Source organism: Leptosomus discolor, chromosome 3 (assembly GCF_034619465.1).
Source record: "Leptosomus discolor isolate bLepDis1 chromosome 3, bLepDis1.hap2, whole genome shotgun sequence".
In the NCBI taxonomy this organism is placed as follows: Eukaryota; Metazoa; Chordata; class Aves; order Leptosomiformes; family Leptosomidae; genus Leptosomus; species Leptosomus discolor.
Window position 1 is genome coordinate 13195412 of NC_141393.1, and position 16840 is coordinate 13212251.

Consider the following 16840-nt stretch of genomic DNA (forward strand, 5'->3'; position numbering starts at 1 on the left):
ATGCTGAAGTTGAAATATTTCAGCTTTTCAACTAAAAATAAAGTGCCCTCCAATTGTGTACGCACAAGATACTTTCCTGTTTTCAAAAGTGTGACTGCAACTGTGGCTTCTGTCATTGATACATCAGGTAGGTAATTACTCATACACCAGGGAAGTGGTTGGGTTTTTTTTGAGAAAGATGGTCACAATTTCTGTTAGCCTTTTCTCTCCAAGTTAAAACTTATCGGAGTAATATCTTGTATGTTACCAGCAGTTCTCTCGCACGTACTCTGTCTGGGGCTGTCAGGCTGTTACCATGAAAAAGGCACATTCACATTCAGCAGATTGATGGGTTTTGCTATGAAAACTGGAAATTTGAAGTGAAGGACCACATTGGAGTTTTTCTTTATTTTATGCTTTCAGGTGGATCTTACACAGTTGGGCACATACAGTGCTTCACGGGTATTTATTTCATAACAAGTTCTTTGCCATTATACCTCTGGAGACAACTCACACTTCTCTGGCTGATGGATTAGTAGGCAAAATTGAGTTTTCCCACCTGCTTTATAGTTAAAATACACTCAACTTTAAACTACCACCTGGCAAGGATTGTTTCTACCCTCCTTCTTCCCACTAAAATTCCATATTGAGATGACCTGTGTTCCACTTGCTTTTAAATTTTTTTAACATAGTAGGAAAAAGTTATTTATTAAGAGCTGTATCTATAGTAGAACTTTTCTTTCCGGGTAAGTTATTAGTGTCCCTTTTCTTCCTAAAATAATTTTTTTTCTGTATGGAATAAAGGATGGGAGGGGCCAGTCAAGCTCATAGGTGATTGCCTGACAGTAAAGAGGCTGAAAAAAGAAAAACCACATCCGTGCCTTGTAGGCTGTTGGATCTATGACTTGTAGCAGGGATATACTCTGCAAACGCATATGCAAGTAGCTGCTATTGCTGCCCTAATGTGGGTACTATGGTTCTTTCCGTACTGGTTCTATGTTTTTCCAGCCGAAGGAAAAAAAGTCTTTTAAAGCTATTATGTATTTTCTCAACTGTTTCAGTTTTGTGACTCAGACCGCATGAAGCACTTACATAAAAGAAGTCTACAGGGAGATAACTAGTTTTCAGTGATGAGGTTTATCTGTATTTTAACAGTTAAACCCACTACGTTAATAAAACAAAACTTCTGAACAATAATCCTGCTCAGTTTCAGTATTTTCTCCATTCCTCATATTTTAGAAGAATGCAAGTAGGTAAGAATTATGAAGTACAGCTCCACCTTTATTAAAGTAGACAATCGAATTGCCAGCTTATAAGCGTAGCTGGCAGTTTCCTACACGCTAGCTGCATTACAAGAACTACTGAAAACAGTGAAGTGTTCTGTTGCCGAATGATTAAAAACAACGTGTGTTCAGGCAAGCGGCACTGAACTGTACAAAGAGATGGGTACGTCTGTCTCCGTAGCACTGAGCAGTTTAAGAGCGCTGAATTATAAATGAGGTGCCTGATGTAAGACAAACAAGTTGTCTCAGGAACGCATCTGCTCCGATGTGTTGACCCGATTTCAGACTGCCAAGTCGGAGTGTGGGTACAGCTGCTGCGGCTGGATCTTTCCCTTCACAACTCCCGAGACAAACATACGGGACGATGTGATGACAAAATCCTTACCCCACAAAGTTGTCTGTCTGCAAGATTTCCACCGTATGATGTATGTAGAGATAAACCATTAAGAACAAGAACAGAACATGTTATTTCACTTCCCTAACTGGAATTCAACTGTATTAAATATTAGCAATGTTTGAAAGGAAGTTGTTCTACAAAGTTTAGATGATATTTCTGTACCAAACATTTAATTCAACAAAGGATTGATTACATCAAAAGTGATTGAATTTGAACAGAAAGTAAACAAAAATGCATATTCAAGATAGTTTAATATGTATTTTCTGAATTAGAAATATCAATTTCTTAAATGAATGAGAATTTCTAGTGTAATAATCCATCACTCCCCTTCCCCACCACTGAATTACATTATTTATACATATAATACAGAGCCGACGTCAGTTGGAAACAACAATATTAAAATAAATGTTTAATAGATACAAAGGATCTTTTCTCCACAACATAGTTTTTTCTGGTGTCTGGACACCAATTTTAAAGTAATTCTCTATTAGCATTAAACTATTTAAGTGCAAAACAATTTTGTTTTAAAAATCTATGATTGCAGCATCCATCTTCCTGAATAACATTTTGAAGCCAGAAAGTAATGACTTTCATTTTCCATGAGTGCATTCCAGGCTGTCTTCTAGCCATCTCTGGTTAAAAAAATCAGTGCAAAATAAACAATGGTGAAGTACTAGTTTAACCATTGAACTTACTTGAATTTAAGAAACATACTTTATTTTACACTATATATATATATATATTATTTATATATTTATAGATAGAGATTAAATTACACTGGACTCAAAAGTATAAAGAAAACCAAAAACATTACTATTTTTCCCCGCAGCACCAAAGGAAGTTTTTTTGGTTTTTTCTTTTTAAATGAAAACCCTTCCTTGGGTGAGCAGCCTAGCAGTACTCGCTGTAGTAAGAACTCAGTACATTATTCCTTTGCAGATTACTATGTGATTCACATAATTCCATGTTTACACTCTGCCACATTATAATTTGTGATGCTCTGTGCCTGAAGAACAGCTCCTGGTTCCACTGTCATTACTTCTTGTCCTGCGTTCAGAGATTTGCTAGCAGTAGTGTGGTGGCTATACTACAGTTCCACTTGGAGAATTGGCCTGGGTTTGGGATGACAATAAACCCTGCAAACAAAGCAGTTTACATTAATCCAGCAAGAGAACCTGACATCAATTTTATAAAGTTCTTAGCCTGAAGCTAAAATGAGTACAATTTATTTTTACCACCACTTGCTCACTTTAGACACCTGCACCTCCTTTCCCACAGAAGAATCTAAGCCACTAGCGTTATCAGTCGAGCAGCACACAAGAGAGCTTTCAGTAAGAAAGTGTGTGTTTATGACACACGATGAGTCTGATCCCAGCATTTGATTTAATCTACCTTGCATTTTGAGTCATTATGAACTGTGAAACTTTAAAAATCATACACCAAAAAAAGCGATCAGCATTTTATTAGGGTAGCAACAAACCAACCTATTCCAGTATCAACAAGTTTGACACCTAACCTGATACAGGGAAACACTCAATCTCTTACATGCTATTGAGTATTACAAGCTTTGAATAGAAAAATAGATTATCTAACCAAGTAAATTTTTTGGGGTAATTTTAAAAGAGAACGAAACACTGAGCAAGAGTTCAGTAAAGACTTCCCAAGACAACCTAAGCTTGCACTGAGGAAAGCTTTTTACCCACTCGTTTAACTACATCGCCATTCAAATCAAATGAGACTGACTTTATCTCAGACAAAACCCCGCCACTGCGTGGCACCCCTAGACAGAGGCTACTCTTCCCGATTAAGGCAACTGAACCTTACAGATAGACGTCAACGGACAGATTCCATTTCAGATTTACGTATAGCAGCCCCTTTTTAATCATTCACATAAAAGTAACTATATATCTGATTTTTTAGGAAAAGCTTAATATCAAAATACCGTTTTCTCTTCTTGCAAGGTCATTATTTAGCTACGAGTGCCAGCAGGCTGAGGAGTGCCATGGCAGCTAAGCTGGAAGCACACCACGGAGCACCGCTGTGCAGCTCCTCACTACGCAGGCACGGTAAATGCACCTCTAGCAATGGCTCTGAACAGCTGCCAGCTTAGGTTCTTACCTCAAAATTAAGATCCTGTGACTCAGATCCATCAAACTAGACAAGCTCAGACAGCAAGTAGCACACAACGTAGAATTAGGTCACATCTTCAGAGTCTACAGGAGCTCTTTCTTGCTTGGATCCAAGAACTGAAAAGTCATCACTAGTGGATGGAAAGCCTGATCACAGACCAAAGAGGTGGAAGGAGGGCTGGACTGGCTGGATTCAAGACATCACGTTTCTAATAAACCACAGCCCTTCCTTTTGAAAACCATCTAATGTACTGGTTCGGACAGATGAGTCTGGATACAGCTGTAGGATTTATAGCAGGCTGTGTGTGTGCATGCATGTGCACCCACTTCACATTACATTTCTACAGAATGAAGTACGCGGTGCTTAATTTAGAGCCCTCCCTAGATCACACCTGCAGGAACTGGAACACTTCCTTATTTTTACTTGTGTAGCTACTGGATATCCAATTCAAACACTGTTGAGGTAGACTGAAGTGGGTTCCTCTTCAAAGCCGTTTGACGTTCAAGATGTGCAAAGTTATTGCATATTTAACGAGAAGAGTACAAAAAGTTTCCTAGTTGTTAGTTAAGGAATAAATGGTGAAAAAAGGCAGAATTTTAGAGCAAACAAGCTACTGAAGCACTTCAGAAAATTTTTTACCAAGAAAATTTTGTTCAAAAGTGATGAAGATGAATCAGAACTCTACAGTTCGTTACCAAAGCATTCTTCAGAAGTCTATTAAATCCAGCAGCAACTGGAAGGTCTTTCTTGCCAGAAGATTACATCCACTAAGCAACTTTAAAGTGCCCTGGAAAAATACATCCAAAGGTATTAGTTTCAGTCTTTAATAAATCAGTGATCCAAGCTGTTCATATGCAAAAGTATGCTTTATAAGCACATAGAAAGAAAATGACATAATATGGAAGTCTTCCTCAACAGGCTCATAACCATGCCATACAGACGAAGAAAAATAAGCGCTACTCTAATACCAGATTTACACACTGTAACACAACCAATGGTTGGGAGACAAAATGAAGAATCATTTTCCTACAACTCCTCTAGAAACAGGCAGCACAGACTGAAATTCAGTGTGGTGCCTTGTTCCCCGTGAACGACCAGACGCTCTGGGATTCAAGTTCCAGGGGTGGGAACAAGGAGTCACTCAGCGCTGGTTTCACGGCCCAGGCCATGAATACTCCCGGCTTTACAGCGCAGAAGCGCAGTGCAGGTGGCTCTAAGTAAGTGAATCCTGGGAACTCCTTTCAAGGATTTCAATCCTTGCTCTGAATTAATTCTGCAACTCCAAGCAGGCAAGCCAGAGGAACACCAAAGCGGGAAGAATCTCAAGATCAATATCCTCATGCTACTGCAGACAGACATTTCAAATATTTTACAAGTACTGCCTTAACCAGGCTCCGATGGCCATCCCACAACTTCTCTTCTGTGGGAGATGAGAAATTTTGTGAGTTCTTTCAAGTACTTAATTTCAGAAGACATCTTAGACCTCAGATGTTCATACAAAAGCAAGAGTAAGAACTTGTTTTTTAGGCATAGAAGTTTTACTGAAATGGTGAGTGTTCTGCGGGGGTTCTGAGTAAGAAAGAAGGTTCTATAGAGTATTGCCATTGTACCAGAGCCTTTCAAGCAAAGCCATTTAAGAAGTTATGTTAGGTCTAACATAGGAAACTTTAGAAAGCCACATTAGAAAAAGCAAGTGAGGGCTCAAAAATGCTACAGTTTCGATACAGAAGTTACCCTGTAAGAGCCTGACCAATCTGTAATACAAAGGGCACGGGACTAGAATACTTGAAATTGCGTTCTCTGGGAATAATATGATGGGTAAGATTATGAAAAAAATATAGAAAGCTCGTGCCTGTAAAGCAAGAATAAAGACATCAGACTGCCATGCCTTCTGTGATGAAACCACCCAGTCTAGTCAACCAGGTGGGAAAAGATGGAACAAAAGCTGCAGCAACTCATTAGCGCAACAGCAAAGCTGCAGTGTAACAGCCGTGACAAACGCAAGAACTGAGATGTGACACCTGCACATCTGCCGTGCAGTACAGTGCATCAGCTTGAAGTTCAAGAACAAACAGACCCTACTGAGCTAGCAGCGGAAACAAATTAAGAGATTGTTGAAAAAAGATTTGAAAATAAATGTCTTGTATTAGTAGTATTATTTTGTCAGCATGTGGGTCGAAGCAGGGGGTGGGAAGTGGAACAGCTATGAGACCCAAGTCAGGAATTTGATAAAACAACCTCAGAGAGGGTCCTCCAAGGAGGCGCTACATCATCTGCCATCTTAAGGGAACACTCTGCAGCTGAAACGTGCTTCTTCCGCAGAGGACGGTGCCATTTTTCTTACGTCAGTCAGCGATCTGAGAGCACCGAACACAGGCTGCTCCGGCCCTCATGCTAGGGTATCCCGTGTTTACCTATGCATTCCCTGGCTTCCCAAAACACACAGGACTTCGCGTATTTGGTAAAAAAAGGCTTGCATGGGTAGGAATGAAGCACTATAACAAACGTGATCAGTAAGGTCATTTCCACCCAAGGTTCACGGCACTCAGAGCTGTGGTCTGTTCAGAAATACCTGCAGCAGCGTTAAGACTAACTCTCTGCACAATTCAGTGCAGGGGCGGGTATTTTTATTTTTTTTTTTAAATACCACACATGCTCCAGCCAAAAGTTGTTTTTTTTTTTTTTCCAAAGATACGAAACATGGTTTCACAACAGAAACTAGTTCTATGAAAGATCAGCACTTAATTGCTATATTAAAAAAAAAAAAAGTTGTGAAGATACTACTAAGAAAAAAGGCATCAGTAACTACTAAGTTAATATTTCCTTCGTAAGTTAGAATGGGATTAATTGGAGGCAAAGATGGACTCACTCATAGTTTCACTAATCTAGATAATAAACTGCAAGTTTGGACACGAGCAGGACATGGGAAGTTAATGTCTACCTGCTCTCGGCACCCGCACAGCCTGCGCCCTGGACAAGAGCGCGCTCCTTCCATCAAAGAGCGCAGCTGACACTGGGTAACTCGCTGGATGTCAGAGCTCTGCGCAGCTTTCCTGCTGTGTTTTGAAATGGAAAGGTAGAAAAAAAAAGAAAGCAAAGGGTCCAATGTAACAACCAACCAATGTAAAAAGGGCTCCCAGTACACTACTTCACTACCGCAACTAAACCAATTAAAAAAAAAGTCCGAAATATCAAATGCCCACACAAAAGTGGCATTGATTCGTTACAGCATTTCTGCTGTTGCCAGGATATGAAATAATGGGAATTTATTATTTGAAGTATATTCCATGGGTAGTTTATTCTTGTCCAGAACTGTGATATTCCTGGAATAATTTGAAAAAGTAATCTGGACTGAGACCTTTGCTTGACAAAGGAGCCCACGGTCCAATACAGTACTTGAGCAATAATAATGTGCCAAAACAGAATGAGATTTTTCACATTTGCTTAATATTCTGCAGTCAAATCAGCTGAACTGGTCTTAAGATTTGCATGAACAAAATCTCCAACAGTTTCTTATCCAAATGAATGAACATTTATTAGCATAAGTCTCTGAACTGCATCTGCTCACTATATCAAATATTAATCTGTAATGGAGTCATAAAATTATTTGAGAACGTTCAAGGAAGCACATGCTGAATATTCACGTAACATACCACAGAAATATTTGGTATGGTATTTAGGGAGATACAAAGCTGATACCTATCTTTACACAGTCTATGTGTTCACTAAGAGTTTTGAATCTGTTACTTGTCTTCCATTTGCCTTTTTCTTCTTTGTTCTAGCAGTGTTACAGAGAAGTATAAACACTTAAACCATTTGACACCAGATCTTGTAAAAGCATGTAGTAGCATCAAGGACCTTTCACTTGCAACTTCTCTTCTGCGTACATACAGGAGTTTCTCCTAACAGAGGTTACCATTATCGCCATTTTACTCATTGTCAACAAAAAGAAAAGCCAAAGCTGCTATAAAACCAGCAGAGAGACTAAAAACCTGTCTAGTGGTACTAGGTAAGATTACTTTGAGACTAGAATATGATTGGCAAATGGAAGATATGCAGTAAGACAAAAGAAAAATAATTTAAAATGCAACTACTTCTGTGCTGGGAAAAGCAAAAAAGGCTTTTGCCAGCAGGAACCTGATCTGCCTCGAGCAATAGACCTTAAGCTTCATTGAGGCAGTAAGGGCTCACATGCGTAGGAACAGCTGTTTCTCTAGTTTCCTCGAACTACAAAAGTCAGTACGGTTTAATATTTTCATATTGGAAAATAATGAAACTGAGATAAACCAGAGAAAACCTCAGGGAAAAGCATATGACTTAAGGCAACCTCATTTGGGTTCGCTGTAAAGTAAGTGTGGTCTTATCAGAAGAAATGAGCCAAATGAATAAGGTTGATCAGCACCTACCTAAAATTCAACTTCAAAAACCAGAAAACGATGTGATCATACAAGTTATTTCCTTGAGGTTATTGTGCGAGGTTATTAAATAAAGACAAGCAAGATGACACTTCCGTGTTGCATGACATCTTTTGCCAAAGTATCTTCTATGACCACAGAACTTGTGGAAGTTTTGTTTCATGCTCACACTGACTGCTGAGGAACTGGTCCAGCCAACAGGTTCTTGCATCATCTGATGCAACTCCATGTTCCCAGAAGCTTTCAGGATGGATTTAATTTTGTTCCTCCACTGCTACCTCTTCTTCAATATGCATATATGTTATATATAGAGACCATCACAGTGGTCCATCAATACCTTCTGAAATACCAGAAAGTTCTCAAGTTCCCATAAGAAAGATGATTTCCTCAGCTTTAGTCTACAGAGTATTTTTGCCTAAGAGACAAACAGTCCTACCTCAATTAGGCTGGGCCCAAAGTAACTAAATTTTTCGTTGAAATTTCTTAAAAGTGCCCTTGAAACACTTTAGTAAATATTTTTGTTTGGCTCCTCCATCCATTTACACAGAACTACTGCTGCAAGGAGGACACAATCCCTAGTCCACCCAGATGGAAGGGCAACGTCTCTGCCTAAATTGGTTCCACGAAGTTTTGCAGCCAAAGTTTTAGACTAGTTTAGTTTTAGTTCAGACCAGTTTAGTTCTAGACTAGCCACAGTTCTTCTAGATGGCAAATGCTTGAATCATCTGAGTGAGCCATATCCTCAGGGCTGTAAATTCAGCATTCACTGGGTAAACATCACAATCTGAAGCTGGAATGAAGAACATGCCCTGCACCAGAGTCCATAGAGGAAAGAGCTCCTGTAGAGTCCTAGAAGAAACGACAACACTCTGCCCCAGCTCCTATCTGACAGGTAGGCAGAGAGAATCAAGATACATTCCTGTCCGTGTTTTACTGAATCTGAGTTTAAACAAGTTTGGTAAGTGGTTTGGCAAGTATTCCGTTTCATATTACTCTAGTCCTAGAAAAAAAATAGTACAATGAGATGTGACCTCATCAGCAAGATTTAAACACCAAAATGTATGCATCATCTTGAGATGAAGTGAAACATTTACTCAGAGCAGGTTACAGGATGCAATCAACTCCTTTAAAATACGGCAAGTTAACAGCTTTCATGGTGGCCGTTTGTTCAGCACAGTATGATAACATAAGACCACCTAAGGACTGCAAGATAAATTAAAACTCAAATGTGGAAAGGACTATTGAAAGTTATCTACATTTACAGTTCAATCACACATTTTTATTTAACATCAGTATACAGAGGACAACCCCAGCAAGTTATTTTGTACTGTCAAGTATTTAGTAAAGTTTTTCAGCTGTAACAGTGACAATAGAACAGCTAAAAATAAGCAGTATGAAACAAACATGATCTTCTTGAAATTATAAATATACCAACAATACTTCTTAAAGCTTAATTATTGCAACAGTTAAATTAACAATAGTTCATGTTAGAAAGGCTCTATGAAATTTATTCAAGTTGTCAAGAAATTAAATGGAAGTGTAAAAAGGAAATACATATGAATTTTACTTTTGATTTTCACTAAAGGTAGTCAATACAATTTTGTACAGTATCACCTAACATGTCAATCCTTAACAAACTCCAGTATACAGAATTCATAAAATGCAGAAAAAAATAGTTTAATCTTTACACGTAAATTGACAGTAAATTAACTGACACAAATTTTATTACTGTAACATAAGCAGGCCAGCATTTAAAATATTAATTTAGTAGCTTTATGTTGTTAGAGGGGCAGACATATACAGTCATTCCAAGTACATAATCAAATTTTAAGAGGTGATATTTCAGAACATGGGTTTTCTAAAAAGTGTTTAGTAAAAGTCATGTTATTTCCTAATGCAGACATCCCCATCATAAACCCTTTACAGGGTCATGATCTCTCCTGGCTTTACTGGAGCCACCGGGCACACCTCCTCACGCACGCACACGCACAAACACGCACACCTCGCTATAAACATCCCACCAGTGTACTAGGTTTAGATTCACCCTGATAACGCGGGTGTGCGATGTGCAACTTTGCTATCATGCACATTACAGAAAGCTTCAAATTTTAGTGTGGTAACCTGAAGTCATATAGCTGTCTTTCAGTTCTATGATAATCGTCCCTGAAGTTTATACAGATACCGTATCACGTTGAAAGAAATCTATTTGATAGCACTTAAATACCAGCAATTGAACTTCAATTGTAATGATGAAATGCTCCTTTCCATTGAGGAAGAATTAGTATGTATAGCTGCTCACCTCACTCAAATATAGTACATGAATGTTTAAGTACTTTCACTAAAACAGAAGTCATACTAAAACATGATACTGTACTACAATTGTAGTTAACTAGAAAATTCAAGGATGTTATAATTTAAGCCTAAGTTTTCCTGTACAACAAGTCAAATAAATAAATTCCATGTGCATTTGTTTTACAAAACGGTAGCATGTTTATCTTGCTAGGTTATACACTGCCATTTCACCTGTTCACACTGCTGGCCAATCTTACCTTGAGCTTTCCTACAGAGGAAACAACTGATCAGCAACTTCCATTCAGATACAATGGAGTCACTGCACAAGATGGTGAACAGCTAATGCTGAAGTCAAACACAGAAGTCACACAGATAGTTCCTCTGACCACTGAGTTCAGAGAAAGCTTGTTTTGCATATCCAGGTACCACTTTGGTTTTTCAGGGGTTTTGAGGGTTACTTCTGTTGGTTTTTTAAAACTGCTTCTGCAGGTCCTGTAATTCACTTTGAAGCAGCTATAATGATAGCACATGAAGTTCACCTTGGCTCCTTTAGAATTATTTTTATGCATTTTCAGATTAATAGAACAGTTCTATAATCCCACGTAGGTTTCCCACCAGAGCCTGGGAAAGACGGGGGAGAGGTGACAGTTACCTGTCACCTCTGTGTTGAGAAAAACAACATACTCTTGTTAAGGCAACCTATCTTTCTCACCACCCTGAACCTTCTTCTGCAGAAACAGGCTACCAAAAAAATGAGAGTAAAAAAATTGAAACTAATGAACCCTCAGCCTCACTCAACTTGCTCCTCATTGAATGTTGCCATTCACGTCACCTCACTGTGGCAGGGAGTTAGTACAACAGTTCTGGAAGTGCAATGCAAGAATGGTACATCCAGTGAGGAAGCTCAAGGTATGATTATGTACACACTGAAGCAGTAATTTGGAAAGTTTATAAACAGTCAGGACACCCGGTAAGCACTGTACAGCTATCAACTACCATAAGGGTCACAGCTGAAGAGTTGTTTCTGGATTTATTTTTTCCGCCCCCACTAAGGGCGGCACCAGCCCAGCCACAAAAATGATGAGAACTTGTCATTCACTGACCAATTATCCAGCATGTCTTTTGATGACTATTAAAAATGAGAGGGAAAGGTAGCACTGGCTCAATGGAAATTACATTAAGACACTGCGAGCCTGCTTCAGCTCTCCACTCAACTCTTTCTTTAGGCTGGCAGTGGCATGAATTTAATGCAGGCCTTTTGAGGCAATGATGGAAGCAGCAGCAAGATGCAGAGGCTTTCACTCTAGAGTTGGCAGACAAAAAAAGTGACTGAGTTTTAAGATCACTTGGGGACCCATATTTCAAAAGGAAGACTAGAAATAGCAGCTTTAAACCCCAGAGTAATGGGATAGCCTAAGATAAAACAGCTGGCAAAACAGAAATGAACGGTATATAACCCAGTAAGAAAGACATTACCATGAGTGTTTTATACTTTGACAATTTTCATTAAATAAAATTAAGTGCTTTCCTACAAACAAAAAGGATGTTCATAACGTCCTTCTGGCACAAATATTTTCCTACCAAAGCCCTGTAAACATGCCACCAAAATTTAGATTTTACCAGCAGAGTGAGCTCGCTAGAAATGCAAGTGAAATCAGAAAAACAAATTCATTTCAAAATTTCTAAGTAAATACTTCCTAAACAATATGGCATTTACATCAGTGTGCAATATATTAATTTTGAAAGTGATAACTTCAGCATGAAAATTACTTACCTGTAATTAAAGTTTTCCATATTGGCCAATACATAAATCCTGATTTTTGGTACTGCATACTTTATCTCTGAAATATTTGAAATGTCATATTCCAAATCAAAGTCAATACACAAAAATATCTAAGTTATACCCAGTCTAACAAAACCCACCTCAGCCACTGAAAATAAAGTTAACGGTGTAGCGTTTAGCAGTACGTGAAAGTTTTAGAACAAAGAAAATATAGGTCGCGATGGAAATCTGAGGCACTGCTGTACGTGTATGAAGGTAATTCGTAAGAATTGCACTGAGTCACAGAGGCAATAACTGCTTTAGTATTTTCATTTAAGACAAACATTTTAAATAGTTTACAGTGTTTTGGGGGTGCTGCTGCCTTTTTTTTTTTCTTTGTAGTAAATTGATGCTGGATCTGTAGTTCTTAGGCAAAGAATACTTTTAGGTAACACCCTCCTCCCTTTTCTCCAGAAAAGGGTTTACAATTTTTAGTTTTTGATTGAACCTTTATGCATTAAGATGCAGAGCGGATATAGCTCTCTACGCATACCTATGTTGTGACAAATTTGATAACGTCTCAAAGAAACCTACATTATACAAACAGTTTTAAGAAAAATTATTGAGTTTTACTTAAAAGCTTATAGCAATGAAGATGTGGTATCTAAATATATACAGTACCTCCACTTCAAAAGTCAAATTTATGAACCAAACGGTTAAAACCTAATGAACATCAGATTTTCATTTAGGTTGCCCAACATGGTAATATTCAGGTATTACCAGATTCTTACTTTTTCTTCAGGTGATAACCTACATGCCCTTTCAGAAATTTTCACAAAAATAATGGTCCTTTTTGCTAGATCAACTCTAGTAATGTTTTCATAGTTCTATTCTTTTCAAATGTTGCTGGCAAACAACGCTATTGTAGCACAAAGCACTTTTTAATAAAATGACCACATTTTGCTTCATTCAAAATTTAGCTTGCTGTACACTGGACAGAAAAAAAGTTTTAACTGCGTTCAAGTGCATTTACAACAAGAGTTAAAACTAGTAATATATTTTAATGAAGGTTCAACTGATAGAACAGGTGCCATCAAAAAGCACGATCTTTCAATGATCAAATTGCCTAACAAAACTGACAGTAACGTAACACTGAAACTACTTAGAGAAAGCTTGCGTGATTTTCCGTAACTGAACAAATACATAAATCAAGACCTGGCTAAAATTAAGAGTTCCTTGATAATACTGATTCACAATTCCAAGAACATAAACTACAATCAGTAAAGGGCTCACAAATCTGTGCATAAAATGGCTGATGTTTTAATAAGAAGCGGTTTCACATTAATGGCAGGCCACCACAGAAAAGTACGGAGTAATAAAATACTTTGGTTTTAATTTTTTCAGAGGCTCACATTTGTCATTAGACTTAAAAGCAGCAGCTTTTCATAAGCTACTGTCATTGGGAGTGCTCTATTTTGCAGAAAACATTAGAAGGATTATAATTTAGTGATTGACAGATTTTACTTAATTTTTTACATAAATAGCTTTCACCATATTGTGGTTATGCTTAAGTATAAGAACACTGATCAATAGTTTCAATGCACAGTATTTATTTCTTCTGCTGGAAGGCAACTATACTTAATAATTGTATCCAAGACACTTCAAATCATTCAGAAATATGGCATGCAGTATCCAAAAGTATGGCTCTGAGGATTTTTTTATTATTTTTTTTTTTACATTAAGCATAAAGAAATTTTATATTCAACATTCATTTATATTTTCAAGAAAACTACCTATTCAGAGTTCTAGTTCTTTGATGCAGCATTAAGGATTAAAACTTACCACTTTACCAGGCCTTGCCCATGTGCAAATAAATCCCTCCTGACAAGCAGTGACTATACAGTCTTCAAGAAAAATTAACACAGTCAGTCTTTCATGTGCTATCTTTTTACAGATAAGAGGCTCTAACAAGGGAACATCTTCCATTCGGGGACAGAGAGGTGTTCCCAAAGTTTTAGCTGGGTCCGTTTTGGTTTTAGTAACTAGGTTCAGTTTGTCACTGCTCTTGCTAGATATATGTCCCATGCTATGATTTCTCTTGTGATCTTTTTCATGGTGTCTTTCCTTCCGATCGTGTAGCGATAAGGTCGCAAATTTACTAACGCCAGAAGCAATGGCACCATCCATGACGCTGCTTTTACTGCCAGCGTTTGAGACTGCCGAGTGTGGAAGGCTGTTTGACCGCGGAAGAGGAGGGGGTACAGAGTTTCCAGGTGTTGTGATACTGTTTCCATTGCTTCCTGGGTTAGTTCCACCACTTCCAGCAGGTGGACTTGTGGCATTCATGACATTTGTATGTGTCCTTGCTCTTGAGAGAGGTTGGTGGGGGAAGAGGATATCTTCTGTAAGATCCCACAAACAGAGCTGTGTGTCCTGGCCTACTGAACCAAATCTATACGTAACGCTCACTGGACGACTGTCTGTAGAGTTCCTTTTGGATAGCCTAGATTGCGTACTATTTGCTCGATCTCTGCCAAAATGAAGGTCTTGGAAATCCTCGTCACTTCCGCTAAATTCCATCGGGTCACTCTCTTCTACACTAGTGGTATATGGGTCAAACGCAACAACACTGACCCACGATTTATGTCCGTGGCCTCTCGCTATTACTCGACAGTCCACGAAAGACCAAACTGTTACCAAGTCATCCTCTCCACCTGTCACTATGTATTTCCCATCGGGACTCCAACACACACACAGCAGTCCTCCAAAGTAGCTTTTCATTGTACCATGCAATTCCACTGAATCAAAGTTAAATACACGAAGAAAACCATCCTGGCTCACGCACGCCAAGAACTTCCCATCTGGGGAAAAGGCAAATTCGTTCAGGGCACCCTCACCTACTGTCCATTTAAGCAGAGGGTTTCTTGTGGATTTACTCTTGCAAGTGTGAACTGCAAAACTTTCTCCTTGTTTAAGTAGCTGGTAGTGCGGGGCTGTGGTACCACAAGTGTGCTCCACGTTATACAAGTACATATTGCCACTGGAATGGGCTACTAGGAAAAGGCTTTCCGAACCTGGTACCCATTTTACACAGGTTACTCTGGACTTGTCTATTAGTCTCTGTGAAAAACAAAGAAGATACACATCAGAAAGTCTGAAAATTAAAGTTTTAATGATTAATGGTAAATCTCAAGCTTTCTAGGGGATGAGGAACAATACTTAAGCAAAGTGAACTCAACTTTCTAGAAAGGAGCTATGTGACTGTATTTGCAAAAACTTACAACCTTATCAGGCAGTAAAGAGAAAATAAATTTTTAGACAAAGTGCTAGCAAAGGCTACCATTATGGTCCAGTCACATTCCACAAAGAACATACTTCAAATCAAGCCAATCTGTTGTTATGAATCTAAAGATAGTGCTCTTAGGTTTATTTTTCGCTGTGTAGGTTGAAGAGCAAAAAAGGAAACAATCCAGAAAACACAGAATAAGCTAAAGGGAAAAAAGGCAGTTACTCATCTGTACTACACAGCAAACTGGTTAAGAATCAACAACAGTAAATTTAGACTCTGGTTTTATCTGAAATCACAAATAAAATCCATCCTCTGGAAAAAAAGAAAAAAAAAGAATAAAAAGAGGCTTTAGGAGCCTTTACCAGCTTTTACTGAATCAGGGAGCAAAAGCTACATAGACATAACACCCCGTTATTACGTGGCTGGAAAGTCAGGAGTTAAACACACGCAGTTCAGTAAATTCAGAAGGACCCACATACTCTTCACCTTGGAATCCCCATCCTCCAATTACTTTCACTCATTAGCCAAGGACCTGTCAATACTCCCAGTTACCACCTGCTTAAGAAGTTCCCTTTAAAGAAAAACATTTTAAGAGAGTCCATCATCACAAAAGAATGAACACACACATTAAACAAACATTCCTGATCATAATGTCTTCAGTGCTGTGGGAACAGAAAGATAAAGTTTGACTCCTTGAGTTTGCCAGTGTAGTTCTGGTGGACTTCTAAAACTTACCCAGTCAGTCATGGCATCACTCAACTGCAACTTGGGAGACAAGTAATTCTTTACATGCACTTTCAAGATTTGTATTTGGCATAGATTGATTGTAGTCAAAAAAAAAAAGGAGGTAAGCTACACAAAAGGCAAGAATGCAAATACAAAGAGCCTAAGGAAATACCATAATAAGTTACAAAAGCAGTAAAAAACACAGAAGAAAAAAAAAATCATCCCCCCAAAACCTTGCTATGCTGTTTGTCACAAAACCCCAAACTAATGGATAATGCACTGATTGTTATCCATTCTGGGTCTGAGACTATCACTGGAAAGCAGCACCTGGTCATTTTAGATTATACTTTTGCTGCTGCCAACCTCAGTGTAAGACCAGGAAGCTTCTCTTCTGCAACTCCGCATTGGTTAAATTAGCCATTTTATACTCGAGAGCCGAGAGATCTAACTTAATCTGGGCACTTTTCCTCAAATGCGGTAGCTTTAAAACCACACATTCTGAGCTTCTGTTGTGAGACTTTAAACAGTTTGTCATGTGTGCATTGATACATATCATTCATGTCTCAG

The 16840-nt window shown here is 38.5% G+C and overlaps 1 protein-coding gene across 4 annotated transcripts in view; it reads right to left on the minus strand.

The window, feature by feature from the left end:
- Window positions 1-1891: 1891 nt before the first annotated feature.
- The window catches only part of WDR20 (WD repeat domain 20), a 47897-nt gene continuing 32948 nt past the window's right edge, over window positions 1892-16840 (minus strand). Inside the window, exons 3-5 of one of the 4 annotated variants that reach the window (XR_015183435.1) lie at window positions 14101-15378; window positions 12271-12337; window positions 2763-2795 (exon numbers count right to left, since the gene is read on the minus strand). Coding sequence is in view for 3 of the 4 variants with exons in the window: in XM_086463485.1 (XP_086319611.1) it covers window positions 4496-4576; window positions 14101-15378 (1359 nt within the window). In the remaining variant the exon portion in view is untranslated. Of the gene's footprint in view, window positions 4577-12270; window positions 12338-13553; window positions 15379-16840 lie in introns of those variants that run through there. The other 3 variants (XM_086463486.1, XM_086463485.1, XM_086463488.1) reach the window with 3 other exon arrangements.